At 39.0% G+C, this 23,795-nt stretch overlaps 1 protein-coding gene across 1 annotated transcript in view; it reads right to left on the bottom strand.

Moving 5' to 3' along the window:
- Window positions 1-23,795, bottom strand: part of Mgat2 (alpha-1,6-mannosyl-glycoprotein 2-beta-N-acetylglucosaminyltransferase) — a 114,763-nt gene that overhangs the window by 58,958 nt on the left and 32,010 nt on the right. Inside the window, exon 3 of the mRNA XM_090385256.1 lies at window positions 241-338. Coding sequence (XP_090241382.1) covers window positions 241-338 — 98 coding nt within the window. The remainder of the gene's footprint in view (window positions 1-240; window positions 339-23,795) is intronic.

Here is a 23,795-nt window from a genome sequence, read left to right as displayed (position 1 = left end):
TCAAACCAACAACAAATTTTCATTGTTCCTGTCCTCCCAATTTTACAGCTAGAAAACCTATGTAGTGACTGTGGAATAGAATGTTTCTCAGCATAGCCTGCACAAAAGATTTTTATTGCAGTATAATAAAAACCACATACTTAAGTAGCAAAGCAACATGTGAAAATATTGAGGCAAAATATTTAGTATTATCCAATAATCAGATTTCCATGATTTAATAATATCACTAGTGACACTTACTCTTCTCTTTTAATGTCCCGCTGACAGTCATTTGGATCATGACCAGGAAACTCTTTAGGATAGAGTTGGATGGAATGAGGATAAAAAATCTGAATTACCTGTATAAAAGAGAAAAATCTTCATTTTTATATATATATATATATATATATATATATAGGTACATAAACTTTACTTCAACAGTACTCAAATTTTAAAATAAACAGAATAATTTGATTGTGACCTTAGCACTGTGCCAGGTATAATTTATCAAGAAAAGCAATGGTAAAGGTAAATTTTATTAAGCTAAGCAAAATTTGTATTAAACAAAACTGCAATAAAAACCAAAACAACTCAGCGGAAGCATCCCCCCCATTTGAAAAAAGCACTTGAAGAGTGGATGTGAATAACAATAAGAGTGGATGTGAATTAGTCAAATTTTCTGGTTTTAATGAAAAAAATCTATATAAGCAATTCTTTAACTTACTCAAAAACATCCCAGTATTTAAAAACAAATCATGCAATAAAATGGTTAAAGAATCAAGCTGCTGCAAAACTTGTTTAAGATATTATCCTGCCTAGGAAGTGAAAATTGTATGGAACAGTTTATGCAGGGAGAACACTAAATTTACATGCAAGTTTAAGAAAAAAAAAAAAAAAAAGTTTGTTACACGACTGATTCAGTGATATGAGGGTAGACTAAAAAAAGTAATTTCTCTTAGTTCATGACTGCAGCACCAAGTGGCACATCAAGTTCAACTAGGTTCATACTCCAGCAAATAGTTTTTAATTAGTATGTGTTAATTAGCAACATTTTTGTGGTTATACTGTTTTAAATGAATGAATCTTCGAACATGCAGTTGAAATAAAAGACAAGTGAATGTCTATCAACTTCTGTCCCAATGAGAATGCAAATAGGATGCATTTTTAATGTTAGTGACTGGAGATTAATTTTGGATTCAACATTGTGATTTGGTAACAGACAGTCCAAAGAATTTTTGGATAAACTATCTTCACATACAAAAAAAAAAAAATAATAAAAAAATAATAATCCAATATTAGCCAGATGATATTGGACTAGAATGATGACGATTGTGTTTTGAAACTGTGTTAAAACACATTGAATTTTTGGAAAAAAATGGACCCAAGCAATTCAATCTAGTACACTGATACATTAGACAAGCTCAAAACAAGTTAGTTAATGAACACAGTGCATTACATTTCAGGCACAATAACAGATAGTAATAATTTATGATGTATAACTAACAATTATGCACATCAACTTAATTCTTCATTCTTTCCTCCAACCAGTTCATGGCAACAAACATATCCAGCACTTCAGCTACAACATATGGCATATGCCTATGAGATACATATGAATCTCATAAGCATATGCAATTGGGAGGCTTGACAAGTCTTTCTATAGAAAATTTTATGAAAATCCATCCACTGGGAATCATGTTAGTACATAAGAATGGGTGGGTGGGTGGGGGGGAGAGCGAGCGAAATGAGTGCTAGATTTCTACTGGTCTGATTCAATGAAATTTCAAATGGTTTAACAAACTTTTTAAAAAGGTCCAATACAAAATTTCCTGAAAATCCATCCATTGGGAGTAGAGCTGCACAAACAGACAGACAGATATGGTGAAGACAACAAATACATTGCACCCATTGTCTTCACCATGCTCACACACCTAAAAAAAAAATGAAATGAGTAGTCTGGCAATATATTTGACATACTGTGGTCAAAGTTATAATCAAGCAGCAACTTAAATTGAGCTGTTGAAAATGAACAAGTTTTTGGAAAATTAACCTTTTTTTTTCTTCTTTTTCTTTACTAAATTAAAATATTTTGATTAATATACAATATTTGTGTTTAATGGATAGGTTTTAACTGTCTTAATTATGTACATTAGCTTGTTCTTGAATTTAACTAAAGAATTAAATTACAACTTAATATTCATAGCCTTTGTTATCAAGTAATTTTGGCACACACCTCGTAGTAGTAGTTAATTGCAGTGTTTTAAATTATGGTAAATAAATATGTGGAAGGTGCTAATTATGTAGGTTAGTCTATTTTTGTATTTAGACAAGCATTGAGAAAGGCCAATAGTATCATTTAGAAAGGTAACAGTTGTTGCATAGCCTGGAAATAGTCTAGTATTATTATACTCTAACCTCTTAGTTTGTGTGGTAATTTTTAAATTAAATTTAGGCTAAAATCAGGCCTCAAACAATAGTGGTAAAGCAAAAAATCTCAAAGTAGCAGAAATGCTTTGGCTTGGGAGAAAGACCAAAGTTTCTGTAGTGAGACATGATATGGTCTTTGAATGCTTTTGTTGCACAGTGAAGGAGAAGATTAAGCATAAATTCGGCACTCTGATGGTCAAATACGAGGGCTTGGGGAACAGGACTCATGCCCTTAATGGTATTAAAATGAGGGACTACTCAGCTGTCCAGCACAATGCTAGAGACTATACTCATGCATCATACGACACACCAACATCATACATGGCAAAGAGTGCTGGTCTCACGGGAAAGTTATTGTCGGTGACTATTGCCAGGGAAACAGGAAATATATTTTGTAAAAAGAACATGTGGACTAGGACTGGGGTATGTCTGCCAGAGTCAAAAGCTGATAATGTTGTAGAGTAGCTATTATCTGTTAAGGGCACAAAGGGTAATATTGTTGTACATGTTAAAAGTAGATCTGAGGATGTAATTAACAAGTAGAGACCACGTTGAGAAAAGTTAGGGGGTCAGGATTAAATTGAAAACTGAAATTCCTGCCCAGATATCATAGAGGGGATTACAGCACAAGTGCCTTGTCAATGAATTCAGCCCAGGAAAGAATGTATAGAATTTTTCTCAGCAAAAATTGTGCTTGTTAATAGGAGCAACTTTTTACAGGGATGGAATACACTTAAATAGAAGGAGTGCAAGAATACCTGCTGATGATGACAAGACAGTGTTAATTGGGTCAAAAAACTGCTACCTGAGGATGGGATACACAAACTAACAGATTAACAGCAGCTGCAGGCAGGGGTGAAAGTGATTCTTTAGGTACTTCTATTGGGACATTCATCAGCCTGAAAAGCAAGGAGTCACATATTACAAGGCATGCTGGGGATTGTCATAGGACAAGCAAATACATTACCTGTGTCACAGATATTAAGAGAAAAAAAGAAGTGTATGTTACTTGCATGTACATTAATGCTAGTAGCATAGTAAACAAATTTCATGAATTTAAAGTACTAGTTAAGTAATCAAACAGACATTGTACGACTATTGAAAACAATGCAATTCAGATATAAAGGATGCAAAATATGAATATGGTTGATATGGAGGTTTGATGGTGCATAAGCTACTTTGGCCATAATGCTATGAATATGGTGAGTATAATGTGTACAGAAAGGACAAGACAAAAGGATGTTACGCTCTTTGTTGTAAAGCACACAAAACCTAGGGCAGTGCACCCAAATCCATGTTACCAATGCAATACTGAATCAGATTCGTGTGACATAAGCAAAACAAAAATTAGAGTGGCAGTTTGCAGGTCAAATGACTGATCAGTATAATGTACTATACAGAAAAATCAAATAGATCAGCAAATTGGAATGTCTTATAATAGGGATTTTAACTTTCCATATACTGATTGAAATCTGTGGGTTTGTCACTCATACAGTAGCAAAATGTTTTGGATTTATTTGACTGTTTCTACACAAGCATGTTAGAGAGATTGCAATAATCTTGATCTGATTTTCAGCAGTGACTCTTCGTACATTAGGAATCTCCAGATAAGGGAACTACTAGGTGGCAATAATCACAGCAATCATTACCACCGTGGCTAGGGATATACTTAGAGATATATCTAGTGTCAAATGTAAAGGTGAGAGATTTTTCTTTCATAAAGGTGACTATAATAGTCTCAGACAGTTCTTAAATTCTTATGAAGGAAAGTAACGTAGAAGCCACTAGACTTTTTACACCAATTAAGAGATACTCTAAAAAGCACAGACTGCAAGAGATGTCAGATGTTGTTGGTTTTTAGGAGCATTAGCAACTAAGGCCATATTGCTCCGGGATATGCGGTGGTCATTCCCCGACCTTTCCGCATTCTCCATATTTGGTGGTGACGGGCTCGAACCCTGGTCTAATCAAGAAGCGTGTGCTACGCACTACTGCTCCTTCCCACCTGGCTATGGAGACGTCAATGTCAGATGTACTGAAGAGACTAGTGTCAGAGAAGAAAAATACCTGCAATGTATATAAATTACATTGTATATAATTAATAGACAGGATAGGAAGGGGGGAGGGGTTATGCTATTAGTTAAGAAACACATAAAAACCAAGGAAGTGAAGCCAGTCGACATCGCTGGACAGTGCAGTGTTGAGTCAGTTTGGTGTGACATAAGCATTGGGAGATCAAAATTGAGAGTAGGAGTGTGCTATAGGCCTAATGACTCTGATGAGTATAATAAGAAACTGTACAGGGAAATAGAGTGGGCCAGTAAATCAGAGAGTCTTATAATGGGAGATTTTAATTTCCCAGATATTGACTGGAATTTGGGGGCTGGTCACTCACACACTAGCAGGGCTTTTGTGGATTTATTGGATGATTGTTTTCTACATCAGCATGTTCGGGAGGCAACAAGAGGGAGTAATACTCTTGATTTGATTATCAGCAGTGATTCTTCATGCATTAAGAATCTGCAGATAAATGAACCACTAGGTGGCAGTGATCACAGTGTGCTGAAGTGGGATTTACTCAAAGAGGGAACTACCATTAGGGGTAACGGGAAGGATTATTGCTTCCGTAAAGGCGACTACGATGGACTGAGACAGTATTTAAATTCTATACAGTGGGACCAACTGATTATGTTACCAACAGCAAATTCAAAATGGGAAGCATTCAAAGAACTTATCTTGGAAGCTACTAGGCTTTACATACCAACTAAGAAATATTGTTCAAGGTTTAGGCCAAAATGGATGTCAGATGAACTAATGAGGCATATGGCAGAGAAGAAAAAATGCATGGGATACTTACAAATTAACACATGACACAGAAGCCTATGACAGATACAAGTTGATATGCAACCAAGTTACAAAGGAGGTTAGGCAGGCGAAGGCAGATTACGTGAAATCCTTGGCAAGTGATGCAAAGAAAAACAGCAAAGAGTTCTTTACTTATGTAAACTCTAGAAGGAAGGGGATGAATCAGATTGGTCCACTTGATATTGATGGGTCAACTGTTGATGATCCTGCTCAGGTAGCTAACAAACTAAATGAATATTTTGCATCGACATTCACACATGAGGAGTTATTCAGCGAGGGGAATGCCAGAGGTGTATTCAACTCTAGCAGTAAGCTAAAGAATCTTGAAATAACTGGGAGTAAAGTGGAGGACAAATTGTTGAAGATAAACACAAGAAAGGCACCCGGGGTGGATGGGATCTATCCAGTTATATTAAAGGAGGCAGCAAAGGAAATAAGCAAACCCTTAGCCATAATTATGAGAGCTTCCTTAGACTGAGGCCATATTGCTACGGGATATGCGGTGGTCATTCCCCGACCTTTCCGCATTCTCCATATTTGGTGGTGACGGGCTCGAACCCTGGTCTAATCAAGAAGCGTGTGCTACGCACTACTGCTCCTTCCCACCTGGCTATGGAGACGTCAATGTCAGATGTACTGAAGAGAGTGGAAAACAGACTGGAAATGTGCAAATGTGACCCCAATTCACAAAGGAGGATCAAAGGCTGACACAAGTAATTATAGACCTGTGATCTTAACTTCTGTTCCAGGAAAATTAATGGAGGCACTGGTTAAAGAAGCACTGCAGGATCATTTAGACAAGACTTCAGTTATAGCTCGGACACAGCATGGCTTTGTTAAGGGGAAGTCTTGCCTGACCAATTTGATTGGATACTATGATGCAGTCACAAAAGAACAGGATGCAGGTAATAGCTTTGATGTTATATACTTGGATCTTAGAAAGGCTTTTGATACTGTTGCACATGGAAGACTGCTACACAAATTGAAGCAGTGTGGCATTGGAGGCAAATTGCTGCTATGGATAAAGGGGTGGTTGAGGGGGAGAAGACAGAGAGTGGTAATCAATGGACACTGCTCATCGTGGACTAATGTTATTAGTGGAGTCCCTCAGGGCTCAGTGTTGGGTCCATTATTGTTTTCTGTATTTATAAATGATATTGATGATGGTATATCAAGCTTAATGTCCAAGTTTGCAGACAATACAAAGGTTGGCAGGGTTGTCAAGGACACTACTGACACTATGCTGCTGCAACAGGATCTGGAAAGGTTGAGCAGATGGGCTGAGAGGTGGCAAATGAAGTTTAACATTGACAAATGTAAAGTACTACACATGGGAAACAGCAACCCCAGAGCAACCTATCAACTCTGTGGTACTACACTGACAGTGGTAGAGAATGAAAGGGACTTGGGGGTGGTTGTGCAGGCAGATATGAAGTTCTCTGAGCAGTGCAGACGGGCTGCAAGAGTAGCTCATGGAGTATTGTTAATGATATACAGGAATTTTTCCAGCAGGGATAAGGAGGTGATTATTCCCTTGTATAAGGCAATGGTCAGGCCACACCTAGAGTACTGTATACAGGTCTGGAGGCCTCATTTCAAGAAGGATGTAGAGCTGCTGGAACGAGTACAGAGAAGGGCAACAAGATTAGTGAATGGAACAAAGGGGTGCTCTTACGAAGAAAGGCTTAAGTTTTGCAAATTACAGTGTCTGGAGACTAGGCACCAGCGAGGTGATCTGATAGAGGTGTATAAAGCCTTGAATGGTTTGAGCATGCTTAATGCTGATGGGATTCTTCCTCTAGCTCAGAATAATCACCTGAGAGGGCATAAATTCAAATTGAGGAAAGACAGATGTAGGATAGACGTGCGGAAATTTGCCTTTAGCCAGCGGGTGGTTGGTTGGTGGAACAGACTTCCATCCCTTGTAGTGGATGGTTGATAGCCTAAATAAGTTTTAAGGCTCAGCTGGACAGGTATTTTGAATGAACGGAGGGGTGAAGTGGGTTTTTTTTTTTTTTTTTTTTTTTTGGCTGATGCTGCATAAGCTTGCTTTCTTGCATCAAATGCCTCTACTAATGCTAATGACCAAGAGATACAGAAACCTACAGTAAATATAAACTATTTTGCAATCATGTTATGTAGGAGTTAGGCAAGCTAAAGCAGATTATGAGAGGTCTCCAGCACAGAAAGGTAGCAGACTTCTTTACTTATTAGTATTAGCTGAGACATAATGATGCAAAAAAAAAAAAAAAAAAGCAAGCTTATATACAAAAAAAAAAAAAAAACCACACATTTCCCAATTCACCCATCTGGTCACTCCAAATGTTTGTCTAGTTCAGCATTAAATTTTAAGCTATCAACTTCCACAACACCAGATGAAAGTCTGTTCCAGCAATCAACTACCCGCTGGCTAAAAAACTTCTGCACATCTATTATACAACTGTCATTCCTCAATTTGAATCTATGCACCCTCAGGTTCTTAGTCTGACCAAGTGGAAGTATCCTGTCAGCATTAAGCCTGCTCAAACCATTAGCATTAGTAGGGGCATTTGATGCAAGAAAGCAAGCTTATGCAGCATCAGCCAAAAAAAAAAAAAAAAAACACTTCCACTTCACCCCTCTGTTCGTTCAAAATACCTGTCCAGCTGAGCCTTAAACTTATTTAGGCTATCAACTTCAACAACAAGGGATGGAAGTCTGTTCCACCAACCAACCACTCGCTGGCTAAATGCAAATTTCCGCACATTTATCCCATATCTGTCTTTCCTCAATTTGAATTTATGCCCTCTCAGGTGATTATCCTGAGCAAGAGGAAGAATCCCATCAGCATTGAGCATGCTCAAACCATTCAATGCTTTGTACACCTCTATCAGATCACCTCGCTGGTGCGTAGTCTCCAGACACTGTAATTTGCAAAACTTAAGCCTTTCTTCGTAAGAGCACCCCTTTGTTCCATTCACTAATCTTGTTGCCCTTCTCTGTACTCCAGCAGCTCTACATCTTGAAATGAGGCCTCCAGACCTGTATACAGTACTCTAGGTGTGGCCTGACCATTGCCTTATACAAGGGAATAATCACCTCCTTATCCCTGCTAGAAAAATTCCTATATATCATTGACAATACACCATGAGCTACTCTTGAAGTCCGTCTGCACTGCTCAGAGAACTTCATATCTGCCTGCACAACCACCCCCAGGTCCCTTTCATTCTCCACCACTGTCAGTGTAGTACCACAGAGTTGATACGTTGCTCTGGGGTTGCTGTTTCCCATGTATAGTACTTTACATTTGTCAATGTTAAACTTCATTTGCCACCTCTCAGCCCATCTGCTCAACCTTTCCAGATCCTGTTGCAGCAGCATAGTGTCAGTAGTGTCCTTGACAACCCTGCCTACCTTTGTATCGTCTGCAAACTTCGACATTAAACTTGATATACCATGATCAATATCATTTATGAATACAGAAAACAACAATGGACCCAACACTGAGCCCCGAGGGACTCCACTAATAACGTTAGTCCACGATGAGCAGTGTCCATTGATTACCACTCTCTGTCTTCTCCCCCTCAGCCACCCCTTAATCCACAGCAGCAATTTCCCTCCAATGTCACACTGCTCAAATTTGTGCAGCAGTCTTCCATGTGCAACAGTATCAAAAGCCTATCTAAGATCCAAGTATATAATATCAAAGTTATTTCCTGCATCCAGTTCCTTTGTGACTGCATCATAGTATCCAATCAAATTGGTCAGGCAAGACTTCCCCTTAACAAAGCCATGCTGTGTCCGAGCTATAACTGAAGTCTTGTCTAAATGATCCTGCAGTGTTTCTTTAACTAGTGCCTCCATTAATTTTCCTGGAACAGAAGTTAAACTCACAGGTCTATAATTACTTGTGTCAGCCTTTGATCCTCCTTTGTGAATTGGGGTCACATTTGCACATTTCCAGTCTCCGGGTACCTCCCCTGAGTCCAAGGAAGCTCTCATAATTATGGCTAAGGGTTTGCTTACTTCCTCTGCTGCCTCCTTTAATATAACTGGATAGATCCCATCCGCCCCAGGTGCCTTTCTTCTGTTTATCTTCAACAGTTTCTCCTCCACTTTACTCTCAGTTATTACAAGATTCTCTAGCTTACTGCTAGAGTTGAATACACCCCTGGCTTTCCCCTCGCTAAATAACTCCTCATGTGTGAATGTCGATGCAAAATATTCATTTAGTCTGTTAGCTACCTGAGCAGGATCATCAACAGTTGACCCATCGATATCAAGTGGACCAATCTGATTCATCCCGTTCCTTCTAGAGCTTACATAAGTAAAGAACTCTTTGCTGTTTTTCTTTTTTTTTTTTTTTATGAGAACCCCAAACACGAGAGGTATTATAACCTATAGTACTTAGTACCGTGCTTGGGTTGGAGGTTGAGAAGACGAAAGAAGATATTTGTTGATATTGGACTTGAACTTCTGTAGATTGTAATTTTCAGGAAATATGTATGAAGGAAGGTTGTTCCAGAAAACGGCAGTTGAATGAATAAATGAGGAAGATGAAAAGTTGGTTCTGTGGGTTTGAAGTTGGACAGTAAATGGATGTTGGCTGTTGGCGGCACGTGTTCGGACTGTTTCGAAAGAGAGAGGCGGGAATTATAGAAGCCAATTCAGAAGAACAGTGCCCATGGAAGTATCTGTAGAAGAGGCATGCAGCAGAAACAGTGCGTCTATGAGACAGCGAGTGGAGAGACTCTGTTAGAGATGAATCATTAATTAACCTAACTGCCCTCTTCTGAATGGAATCAAGAAGCCTGAGAGAGGTTTTGGGGGCACCACCCCAGATGTGGGAACAATATTCCATGGCAGGGCGGATTTGCGATTTATACAGAGTGAGCAGCTGTTTGGGAGAAAAGTAACGCCGAGAGCGAAAGAGAAAACCAAGTTTTTTAGATGCAGAGGAAGCAATATTTGTAATGTGCTTGTGCCAAGAGAGATTAGAAGTCAGGGTAATCCCCAAAAGAGATATATCATTTTGCCTAGAAATCGGAATGTCACTAAAGATAAGCATAGGAGCAGAAGAATCCTTTTTGCGAGATATAAGACAAGATTGAGTTTTAGAAGGGTTGAAATCAACTAAGTTGTCTTTGCCCCACTGGAGAATTACCTGAAGATCGGCATTTAAGGAATTGGCAGCAGATTTTCGAGAACTTGAAGCTGATTGAGCTGGACAAGGTTTCTCAAAATGGAAAGTTGAATGCAATGTGCTATCATCGGCAAAACTATGGATAGGATTTCCAGTCAATGGAAGAAGGTCATTGATATACAAGAGGAAAAGAGTGGGGGAAAGAACTGAACCTTGGGGGACACCGGCATTAGTGGAGAAGTTAGAAGACAGAGAGCCATCTACCATCACCCTCAGTGAGCAATCAGAGAGAAAACTGGATAACCAATTACTAAAAACAGTTGGCAAACCATAAGATGGAAGCTTGTTTAGAAGACCTTTATGCCAAACACGATCAAAAGCCTTTGAGATGTCAAGAGCAACTACTTGTGTTTCACCGAACCTTTCCATTGAATTAGTCCATAAATGGGTAACATAAGCCAGAATATCACCAGTGGATCGACACTGACGGAATCCATACTGGCGATCGTTGATCAGACGGAAGGTTTCTAGGTAGTTTAAGAGTTGGCGGTTAATTGATTTCTCCATTACTTTAGAAAGAGTAGAAGTAATTGCAATGGGACGATAATTGGATGGGAGGGATTTGTCACCCTTTTTAGGAACTGGCTGGATATGAGCAAATTTCCAAGCAGAAGGAAAAACACCTTTGGAATAAGAAAGTGAAAAAAGGCGGCAAAGAATAGGAGTAAGTTCAGGAGCACAGGTTTTGAGAACAAGTGGAGAAATACCATCAGGACCTGGAGCTTTCTTAGCATCAAGATTCATCAAAATCCTTCTGATATCCTTTTGACGGAAGACCACAGGAGGCATTGAATGGAGCGTGTTAGGAATGGTGGGAGGTGTTTTACCAAGATCATTAATACATGAGCTCAAAGAAAAATGGGATGCTAGCAGGTCAGCTTTATCCTTGGCTGAAGTGACAACAGAACCATCTGGTTTGGACAGAGGTGGGAGCAGAGATGGGCAAAAGTTGCGGCCAATAGCTTTGGCAAGAGACCAGAATGCTCGGCTACCATTAGGGCAAGAAGCAAGTTTTCTACTCTTAGCCTGTTCAAACTCTAGTTTGGACTGATTAATAACTGCTTTACAATTGTTACGAGCTTTGGTGTAGGCAGAAAATGAAACTGAAGAATTAGAAACAAGCCAATTACGATATGCAACGTTCTTCTCTTGGACAGCCTTAGCACATTTATTGGAAAACCAAGGTTTAGATAAAGGACGAGATTTTAAAGTGGAGTGTGGGATAAAGGATTCCATTCCTGCAAGAATAATTTCACTGACACGATCTGAGCAAACGTTGACATCAGAAGTTTTGAAACAGTAATCAGACCAAGGAAAAGAAGAAAAGAAGTCTCGCAGGTCATCCCATTTTGCATTCTTGTAATGCCAAACAATACGAGGTTGGGAATAGCCATGAGATAAAGGTTCCATTGGAGAAGAGGCAATCACCAAGTTGTGATCTGAAGTGCCTAAAGGACCTCTCACTTCAACCTTGTACTTAGAAGGGTTGTTTGTGAGAAAAAGATCAAGCGTATTGGCTGTATGATTAGGATTGTCTGGTATTCTTGTAGGTAAATGAACAATCTGTGCTAGGTCATTAGTAATTGCAAAAGCCTCAGCATCTCGACCTGCTGGGTCGGTGTGACTAGAAAACTGAAGCCAGCTGGAGTTGTGAACGTTAAAATCACCAAGGAAAATTACCTCACTGTTAGGAAAGTTGGACTGGAGAAAGTCAAGTTGCAAAGAGAGGAAGTCAAAGAGCTCCAAGTGATTAGTGGAGTTGGGAGAACGGTAGAGACAACAGATGAATTTTACACAATGAGGTAGAGAGATTTTAAGCCAGAGAAGATCAAAGAGAGGAGATTCCAAATTGCCAAGTCTCTGACAGGGAATATCAGAACGGACATATGCACAAGTACCTCCTTTGAGGCGAAAGGAATCATACAGCAAATAATTTGGACATCTGAGATGAGCAGTAGTTGAATCAACTGATAACTGAGATTCAGTCAGAAAAAGTACATGGGGTTTGGAAGACTGCAAGTGGAAATGGACATCGTTGAGATTAGAATTGAGACCACGTATATTTGTGAAATGAATTAGGAAGTCCTTGGGAGGTTTAGATCTTTTCGCAGATAAGCTTGCTCTATTATTTTGACAATTCATGGTGTATTCAATAGTAAGAAAAAGTGGGTGGGACATGCTGTATGAAGTAATGAAATTTTTGGATATGGCGTACATGTGGTAAGAATATACCCAGATCCTTGACATAACGTGGCCTCGACAATGCTCCCCGCATACACACTACTCTGACTCCCTCCAGTCACTATCTGGCAGAGTAGAGGTAGCAAGATTATACACTAGCTGATCTGGAAGCTTCCTAGAGAGTTACCAATAGGTTCAGTCCGGTGTACTAACTAGCGGAAGGCCTGCGAACACCGTTTTAGAGCTGTACCCTCGAAATGTAAGGAATATTGGATCTCGCCACGACATTCATCATAACCTCAAAAATGATCAATCATACTGCATGATGGAAGAGATAGGGAAGGGTTGGCCGGAACTTAGCTCTAGAGACTAAACATGGGTTCCACCACTTCAAGCCTCCAATAAGCAAAGTGGTGGTATTTCACCGGTTGATGAGAGTCATCTACCACCTAGTAATTCTTTGCATCCCTTGCCAAAGATTTCTCGTACTCTGCCTAACCTCCTTTGTAACTTGGTTACAGATCAACTTGTATCTATCATAGGCTTCTGTGTCATGTGTTAATTTGTATGTATCCCATGCATGTTTCTTCTCTGCCATATGCCTCATCAGTTCATCTGACATCCATTTCGGCCTAAACCTTGAACAATATTTCTTAGTTGGTATGTAAAGCCTAGTAGCTTCCAAGATAAGTTCTTTGAATGCTTCCCATTTTGCATTTGCTGTTGGTAACATCATCAGTTGGTCCCACTGTATAGAATTTAAATACAGTCTCAGTCCATCGTAGTCGCCTTTATGAAAGCAATAACCCTTCCCTTTACCCCTAATGTTAGTTACCTCTTTGAGTAAATCCCACTTCAGCACACTGTGATCACTGCTACCTAGTGGTTCATTTATCTGCAGATTCTTAATGCATGAAGAATCACTGCTGATAATCAAATCAAGAGTATTCCTCCCTCTAGTTGCCTCCCGAACATGCTGATGTAGAAAACAATCATCCAATAAATCCACAAAAGCCTTGCTAGTGTGTGAGTGAGTGACCAGCCCCCAAACTCCAGTCAATATCTGGGAAATTAAAATCTCCCATTATAAGACTCTCTGATTTACTGGCCCACTCTATTTCCCTGTACAGTTTCTTATTATACTCATCAGAGTCATTAGGCCTATAGCACACTCCTACTCTCAATTTTGATCTCCCAATGCTTATGTCACACCAAACTGACTCGACACTGCACTGTCCAGCGATGTCCACTGGTTTCACTTCCTTGGATTTTATGTATTTCTTAACTAATAGCATAACCCCTCCTCCCTTCCTATCCAGTCTATCCTTTCTGTAGACGTTGTACTCCCCAAATTCCAGTTCTGCATTCCTTATATCTGTGTGACTCCAAGTCTCTGATATCCCAACAATATCTGCCTTTGATGTTTTGAGCAATACCTCAAATTCATCACATTTGTTTACTAAACTCCTAGCATTGGTGTACACGCAAGTATACATGCACCTATTACTATTCTTAGCTACCCTAACACAACCCATGTGTTTACTTATACCGCAATGACTCCCAGCAGTCTCTGAAATATCCTGAATCTTGTTTTTCAGGCTTCTGCTCATTCCAATAGAAGCAGTGCAAGAATCTCTTTCACCTCTGCCAGTGGCTACTGTTAATCTATTCGTTTTGTATCCCTCCAATCTAGCAGTTTTCCGACCCACCTAACACTGCCTCGATAGCATCAGCAAATATTCTTGCACCCTTTCTATTTAAGTGTACTCCATATCCCTGTAGAAGCAATCTCTCCTGTTAACAAGTACAGTCCAGGTTGAAAAAAAAAAATTCTACCCCTTGAGCCTTGCACAATCTTTCCAGGGCCGAATTGATCGACAAGGCTCTCATCATATACTCCCTCCTATCGTGTCTGGGCAGAATTTCAGACACTTTCAAATTCAACCCTATTTCACGGCTTTTTTTCAACAGTGACCTGTACTTGTTAAGCAATTCTTCCGGTCTACTCTTGATATCATTAGTGCCAACGTGTACAACTATATCACCTTTTGTGCCCTTAAAAGATGATATCTGCTCTACGTCATCAACCTTTGCTCCTGGCAGACATACCCTGGTCCTGTTCCACCTATCCTTTTTACAAAGCATGTTCCCGATTTGCCTGACAATAGAGTCACCAACAACTACTAGTTCTTTTGGGACCAGCGCATTCTGCCTTGGGGGTTGCCGCTGTGTTTCACGATGACCAAGTGCAAGCTCTGGCGTTGATGTGGGTAGCTGAGAGCTTGATGGGCCCCTCAATTTAGTTCCTTCGAGGGCATCCACCCTGTCCTTCAAGCTCTCATATAGTCCCATAAGAACGCTGAGTTGTTGCCTGATTTCGATACACTCCTTGCATCGCGCACACACAAAGACATCCCCCATGGCAATATCATGTCCCGTACCTGAATGCTCCACAAACATCATGCAAGCTGTGCATTTTAGAAGGCTGTGATTCAGAAGGCAACTGCCCCCCTCAGTTCTCCTCTGAGCCACAGCACTTCCATTAGCTTGAGCCTTTTGTTTTGCTGCTCTGGTCTGAGTCATGATTTCTTTTAATTTAAATAAAATTTCAATTTATAACCCTAACTTATCTCCCAACACAGTTATAATGGTATATATATTTTTTAGTGTCAAGTATTAACTATCTCCGAGTTCCCTTTATATAACTTCCGTATCAGTTATGTATTAATTAATTATGTTACGTTTATAATCTAAGTCGGTATATGTATTTAGTTAAAGTGCAATTTAAATGCCAACGAAGTTCAACAAGTTTAATAGATTTTACCGATCGCTGAAACTATTATAACCTATACTATACTAACGCTAGCTAGGTTTGATATATAACGATCGTATGACAAAGACAAAGGCGGGAATTTACGAACGGTAATCTATGGACACTTAAGTATTAATTAACTTTCAAATCTCGCTGTCTCGATTCAGAATAAACTAACGATCCTTACAAGGTCTATAATGCTACTTACAAAAAATAATTTGATGTAAAAAATATTCAATAAGCAGCTAAATATGGCTAAAAAAACTTCTCGTTCAGCGGAGTTGTAACTTGTAACACGTGGATTTGATATCCTTACCGATACTTTTATGCAATTACAAGGCCGAGTAAAGAATAAATACACTGGATTAATCAGAAATATCACAAAATAATGCTATACTACTAAATTTAAATCAAAAGTTTTAGAAAAACAATAATTTCAAATCAATAAATAAAAAAAATCTACTTAGCGGCTTTGAACACGTCTGGCCCCTACTAGCCTCGTCAGCAGACTTCCTACCACAGGATGCCCTGAAACCAAAAAAACTGGGCCCGTCCGGGATTTGAACCTGGGACCTCTTGCACCCAAAGCGAGAATCATACCCCTAGACCAACGGGCCATTCAAAGCCTTATACACCTTAATCAGATCACCTCGCAGGTGCCTACTCTCCAGATGCTGCAACTTGCAGAACTTAAGTCTTTCTTCATAAGCACACCCCTTAATTCTTCTCACCTATCTTGTTGCCCTTCTCTGTACTTGTTCTAGCAACTCTACACCCTTCCTAAAATGAGGCCTCCAAACCTGTATTCAGTACTCAAGGTGTGGCCTGACCATTGCCTTATACAAAGGGATAATCACCTTGTCTCTGCTATCAAAATTCCTATATAGCATTGACAAAACTCCATAACCTGCTCTGGCAGCCCGTCTGCACTGCTCAGAGAACTTTATATCTGACTGCACAATTACCCCTAGTTCTTTTTCATTCTCCATCTCCCTGGGTATAATACCACAGAGTTGGTACGTTTCTTTTGGGTTACTGCTACCCATATGCAGTACTTTGCATTTGTCAATGTTAAACTTCAGTTGCCACTTCTCAGCCCATCTGCCTAACTTTTCTAGATCCTGTTGCAGTAGCATCATACTGTCTTTAGTGTCATTAACAACCCTGCCAAACTTTGTATCATCTGCAAAATTGGACACTAAGCCATATACCTTCATCGATATCAGTGATAAATACACAAAACAATGGCCCCAGCACCGAACCCTGGGGGACTCTGCTAATAACATTAGTTCACGTAGAGCACTGTCCATTCATTACCACTCTCTGCCATCTCCCACTCAACCATCCCTTTATCCATTGCAGTAACTTGCCCTTAATGCCATACCATTCCAATTTGTACAGCAGTCTTCCATGTGCAACAGTATCAAAAGCTTTCCTGAAATCCAAGTATATGACATCAAAATTATTTTTAGCATCCAGTTCCGTTGTGACCACATTGTAGTATCCAATCAAATTGGTCAGACAAGACTTCCCCTTAACAAATCCATGATGTGTCTCAACTATTACTGCTGTCTTGTCTAGGTGATCCTGTATCACCTCTTTACCAGTGACCTCATTATTTTCCCTGGAGCGACCGGGCTAGCCAGGTGGGTAAAGTGCCTGCCTGGCAACCCAAAGGTTGCGGGTTCGAATCCCGTCTCAGGCTTGGATCAAAGTACTGCAAAAACCTTGGGAGGTGCATTATGGCCACAGAAGCCGATACGCCAACAACTACAAAAAAAAAAAAAAAAAAAAAAATTTCCCTGGAACGGAAGTTAAAGTAACAGGTCCATAATTATTTGTGTCGCCCTTTGAACACCCTTTGTGAATTGGGGATACATTTGCACATCTCCAGTCCATTGAAACCACCCCCCCCCCTTGACTCTAAGGATGCTCTCATAATTATGGCTACGGGTTTACTTACCTCCCTTGCTGCCTCCTTCATTATAACTAGATAGATTCTATCTGCCCTAGGTGCCTTTTTTATGTTTAACTTCCAACAAATTCTCCTCCACTTTGCTCTCAGTTATAACAAATCACTTAGCTCCCTGTTAGAATTTGATAAACTTCTAGCATTCCCCTCCTTGAATAACTCCATGTGTGAATGTAGATGCAAAATACTCATTCAGTTTATCAGCTACTTAAGCAGGATCATCAATAGTCAAACCAACTATGTTAAGTGGACCAATCTGATTCATCCCTTGCCTTATAAAGTTTACATAAGTAAAGAACACTTTGCTGTTTTTCTTTGCATCCTTTGCCAAGGATTTCTCGTAATCTGCCTTTGCCTGCCTAACCTCCTTTGTGACTTGATTACAACAGACTAGCTTATATCTATCGTAAGCTTCTGTTTTGCCCGATAATTTATATGCATCCCATGCATTTTTCTTCTCTGCCACGAGCCTCATTAATTCATCCAACATCCATTTAGGCCTGAACCTTGAACAGTATTTCTTAGTTGGTATGAAAAGCCTAGTAGCCTCCAAGATTAAGTCCCTGAAGGCTTCCCATTTAGAATTCACAGTTGGTAACATCATCGGTTGATCCCACTCTATAGAATTTAAAAACTATCTGAGACCTCTGTAGTCACCTTTATGAAAACAAAAACCCTTTCCTTTACCCTTGATCATAGTTACATCTTTAAGTAAATCCCATATCAGTACACTGTTGTCTGGTGGTTCCTTTATCTGCAAATTCCTAATGCATGCATCATCACTGCTGATAATCAGATCAAGGGTATTACTCCCTTTGGTTGCCCCTCGAACATGTTGCTATAGAAAACAATCCTCCAATAAATCCACAAAAGTCTTGCTAGCATGCGAGTGACCAATCCACAAGTTCCGGTCAATATCTGGAAAGTTAAAGTCCCCCATTACAAGACATTCTGATTTACAGGCCCATTCTATTTCTCTGTACAACTGTTCATTGTACTCATTAGCGTCATTAGGCCTACAACATACTCCTACTCTCATTTTCCCCTTCCCAGTGCTTATGTTACACCAAACAGACTCAACATTGCATTGTCCACCCATGTCAACTGGATGCACTTCCTTAGATTTTATGTTTCTTAACTAACAGCATAACCCTCCTCCCTTCCTACCCTGTCTGTACACATTGTACTCTCCAAATTACAATTCTGCACTGCTTATATCTGTGTGACACCATGTCTCTGATATTCCAACAATATCTGCCTTTGATGTCTTGATCAGCACTTCAAATTCATCAATTTTATTTACTATACTTCTATCATTAGTGTACATGCAAGTATACATGCACTTGTTCTTACTCTTAGTTACCCTAACAAAGCCCATGCATTTACTTGTTCCATAATGACTCCCAGCAGCTCTTTAAATCCCCAGCAACTTGCTCCCTAGGCTGCTGCTCATGACAATAGAAGCTGTGCAAGAATCACTTTTACTTCTGCCTACAGTTAATCTTTTAGTCTGTGAATCCCCCCCCCCAAACTAGCAGTTTTCCAACCCATCTAACACTGCCTCGATAGCAACAGCAAATATTCTTGCACCCTTTTTATTTAAGGGTATCCCATCCCTGTAGAAGCAGTCTCTTCTGTTTGAAAGCACAGACCACGCTGAAAAAAAATTCTACCCAATGAGCCTTGCACAATCTCTCCAGAGCCGAATTGATTGACAAGGCTCTCATCATATACTCCTTCCTATCATATCTGGGCAGAATTGCAGACACTTTCAAATTTAACCCTAACTTGTGACTTTTTTACAGCATTGACCTGCACTTGTTAAGTAATTCTGCAGATCTCTTACTCTTAGTGCCAACGTGAACAACAATATCACCTTTTGTGCCCTTAAAAGATGATATCTGCATTATCGTAGGCTACGTCATCAAATTTTGCCTTGGCAGATACACTCTGGTCCTGTTCCACCTATCCTTTTTGCATACTATATTCCCTGTCTCCCTGACTATAGAGCCACCGACAATAACTAGTTGCTGTGGGACCAGCGCATTCTGCCTTGGAGATTGCCACTGTGTTGCCTGATGCCCAGGAATGAGCTATGGAGTTGAGTTGGGCAGCTGAGAGCTTGATGGGCCCTCATTAATTTCTTCGAGGGCATTTACCCTACACCTCAAACTCTCATAGATGCCCATCAGAACGCTGAGTTGGCACCCAATTTCTTCGGTCTCTGCATCTAGCACACACACAAAGATATCCTCCTTGGCTAAATCATGTCCTGTTCTAGACAGGTCTGCACACATTTCACATTTCGTGCATTGTTTTAGACTGATGTGTGAGAGAATCGCCCCTTTGGTTCTCCCGCGAGCCACAACACTATTCTGTGAATGCTGCTTTGCTGCTCTAGTCTGTCATGATTCCATTTAAGTATAATTTAATTAACAATGAAATTTAATAAGATTAATAAATTTTATTGATAATACTATACTAATCTAACGGATTTCTAATACACTGCTATGTATTTCGCTATCTAGTTTTACATTAAACCTTAAGGAATTCTGTATCATATAACAATGGTGGCAAGTTACAAACGTAAAATCTACAGACACTAAGTATTAACTTTCAAAATTGCTATCTAAATTCAAAATAAACCATGGAGCTTGACTAGAAACTATAAAGCTACTTATGGGAAATAATTTAGTATAACAATTAAGTCAATAAAATGACTAAATATACATGAAAATTTAGCATTCGCCGGAGCTGCAAAAATCTTGCAAAAAAACTGTTACACTAGAAGGGGAAGAATCACATTATTCCACTAGATATGAAGTGTTATAAATGTTGATGATCCTGTTCACATTGCTGACAAAGTGAATAGATATTTTGTATCTACACTAATACATTACATTTATATCTGCACTAATAATATATACAGGAATCTTTTAGGGATGGGGATGCCAGAAGCATATCAAATTTTAATGGGGAGCTAAATAATTTTGTGATAACTAGGAGAAAAGTGGAAGATAAATTGAAGTTAAAAGTAAATAAGGCACATGAGGATGATGGTATCAATTCAATTATAATTAGAGGCAACAAAAGAGGTATACAAACTTTTACCCATAATTATGAAAGCATCCTTGGATTCAGGGGAGATCCTTATGGACTCAAGATGTGCAAATGTTTCCTCAATTCAAAAAGGAGGGATCAATGGAGGAAATGAGTAATTACATACCTGTAAGCTTGACTTCTGTTCCAGGGGAAAATAATAGAGTCTCTGGGTAAAGAAATAATGCAGGCCCATCCTGATAGGAATCAGTTATATGGCAATCACAACATGGATTTACTAAGGAGCAAACTTGTCAGACCAATCTAAGGAGCTGGAGGCAAAAAAAAATCATTTTGCCATCAAATATTTAGATTTTGGAAAAGCTTTTGATACTGTTCCACATGATAGACTACCCTACAAACTGGAACAGTGCAGCATTGAGAGCAAGTTACTACTATGGATAAAGAAATTGCTGAGTGGCAAAAGAGAGATTGGTTACCATATATTTCAATGTTTCTAAAATTCATGGCATTTCTGGGTGTACTTTTAGTACCAATTCTAAAAATTTAAACCATTTTTACCTATCATGTATAGCTTTTTTTTTTTTTTGACAAACAGTAAACTTTTTTTCCTCAGATACGCACGTCCACGTATACATACTACCTCCTTTATGACTGATAGGTATAGATTTCCCTAATGTTTAGACATGTTGAGAACTGCAAGTCAGGTAGCCATATAAACCTGGAAAGTGTTTCCCCACATTGTTGTTTTCCAGTGCATTCATGCTAACTTGTATCTGCTATTAACACAATTTTCATATTCTGTGTCTTTGACAATAGCAACTTGTGAGTGTGTGAACAATACAAATGTATTTTGTTAAATTTGTGGTTGACAAGAATTTAAACATCATTATAACATCATTTGAGGGAAAAAATGCATATGCTGCATATTTTGAAATTAAATTAGGTAACTAAGATAAAACCTGAACCCACCCATATAAAGTGGGCTGTATTTGTGGAGGGCACCTCAGGATTATAGCTATGTTTGTTCCATAAATGTAGCGGTTCATAATACGAAGAACAAGGCCTTGCAGCTGGAGCAATGTTGTTGTTGTGTACCCTAACAACATTACTTCAGCAGTAAGGCTGGTGGTATCCTATGGACCTGAACTTCCAGAACCCCCTCCATTATTGCTCTTGAACATATGCCATCAGATATAAGCCTCTAGATCTAGAGGCTAATAGTTTATTAACCTCTAGATCACAAATGTCATCTGAATCCGACATTTGTGATCTAGATCTAGGCAAATAAAAAAAACTATTATGAATAAATTCACAACCACGACACACAGCTGTTTACACAAAGTGAATTCAACAATCTCATGAGAAAGAGATTTACATCTACCCAAAGGGTATGCAGATCTTTTAGGATCAAGATTGAAATCTAAGAGTGAAAGCCATTTGCAGTAGCATATTATCATTAACAACCCTGCCAACCTTTGTATCATCTGCAAACTTGGACATTAAGCATGATATACCCTCATCAATATCGTTGATGAATACACAAAACAACAATGGTCCCAGCACCGAACCCTGGGGAACTCTACTAATAATGAAGAGCAGTGTCCATTGATTACCACTCTCTATCGTCTCGCATGCAACCATTCCTTTATCCAGGTGCAACAGTATAGAAAGCGTTCCCGAAATCCAGTATACAGGTGACCCCCGCTTAACGCTGATCATTCGTTCCGGAAAAACAGAGCGCTAAGTGAATCCGCGCTAAGCGAGCGCCGCATTCCCATAAGGTAACATATGTATTTATGAGCTGCGGTCAGTGCCATAGGATATTTCCTAATGAATAATAAACAGTAATGAAAAGATACACAAATGTCGGTCAAAATATTTAATATTCAAATATTTGCACATATAAAATATTCTGCATTGCATATGTATAATTATGTGGTAACTACTTGCGTATCAAAAGTAAATTTAAAATTCCAATTAAAATAATGAATTTAATTTAATTGATGAATTTAATCATGAAAAATGTGTGGATTTTCAGTTGAACTTTGGTCCTCTTCCAAATAAACTAAAAGGGGTATTAATTTTAAATCCCCCGCAGCGTTACAACCAACAATAAAGTCAACCGATCCTTCACCGCTTTGAAACCTGGCATGTTTTTTCTTCTTTCAATATGAAACTTCTTTTAGGCATTCGTTTCCACAAAAGTCCTGCTTCAGCTATGTTAAAAACTTGTTGAGAAGTATAACACATAATACCCCTCTTCAATAATTTTAACAAAAGTTCTTTTTTGAAAGTTTCGGCTCCTTGATCTGCACTTGCGGCTTCTCCCTGGATTTTAAATCTATTCAACCAGCCCTTACCAGTTTTAAATGGTTCCACATTTTTTTTTTTTTTTTAGGCGAGTTTTCTTCAGATCATCATATTGGCTAATCTCTTTCTCTCTCTCTCTCTTTTTTTAATATTTAACTTAACTGAATTCTGCATTGGAATATTATCTTCAATAAAATTAAAGTCTTTCCATTTCAATCCTAATAGCCGGCCTAGTCCTAGTTGCTTGCAGTGGAACAGCTATCTTTCCCACTGCAAAAATTATTTTTTTTATAATTGTTCTTACAGTTAAAGTTGCAAGTCCTAAATTATGGCACACATCCGTTTGTCGTTGACTGGAATCGATTCGCTTCAAAACGTCTAATTTACTTTTCAAATTCAGTATTTTTCTTACATTTATAGTCTTCGTACTGCGCCCAGACGTTGTTGCTTTTTCATTCCTATCAGTCATTATTAGCTCTTCGAAAATGTAACTGCATTGGTTGAATTAATTACAATACAATGTTCAAGTAAACTTTCCGTTACGCACGATGTCTGATACTCTACTGAGTGATGACTCTACTTCGGATAAATGCATATAACGCAAATATTACAAGCAATATACGTGATCATTTTTTAAAATGTTGATCGCGGAACTACGTAACAAGTCACTGTACTGAAACTAAATTAGCGTGCGAGAAAATTTTACTAAGCGTGGGAAAATTTCTCAAGTCGGCGTGGGAAACGTTTTAATGCTGTTTTGGTATTCATTTTCAAGCTATCGACTCCATCAAATGAAACGATTTCGTTAATATGTCAAAAATGTAATCTGTAAAAGAGCGTTATAGTGATCTGTGACAGCGTTATAGTCAGATACGGGTTATAATATAAGAACAGCGTTATAGCGAATCAGCGTAAAGCGAACCGCGTTATAACGGGGGCCTGCTGTATATCATATCAAAATTATTTTTTGCATCCAGTTCCTTTATGACCACATCATAGTATCC

Source organism: Mastigoproctus giganteus, chromosome 11, assembly GCF_048544385.1.
Source record: "Mastigoproctus giganteus isolate SK-2022 chromosome 11, ASM4854438v1, whole genome shotgun sequence".
Taxonomy (NCBI): Eukaryota; Metazoa; Arthropoda; class Arachnida; order Uropygi; family Thelyphonidae; genus Mastigoproctus; species Mastigoproctus giganteus.
The sequence above is the reverse complement of the archived record's forward strand: the minus strand, read 5'-3'. Positions and strand labels throughout refer to the sequence as shown.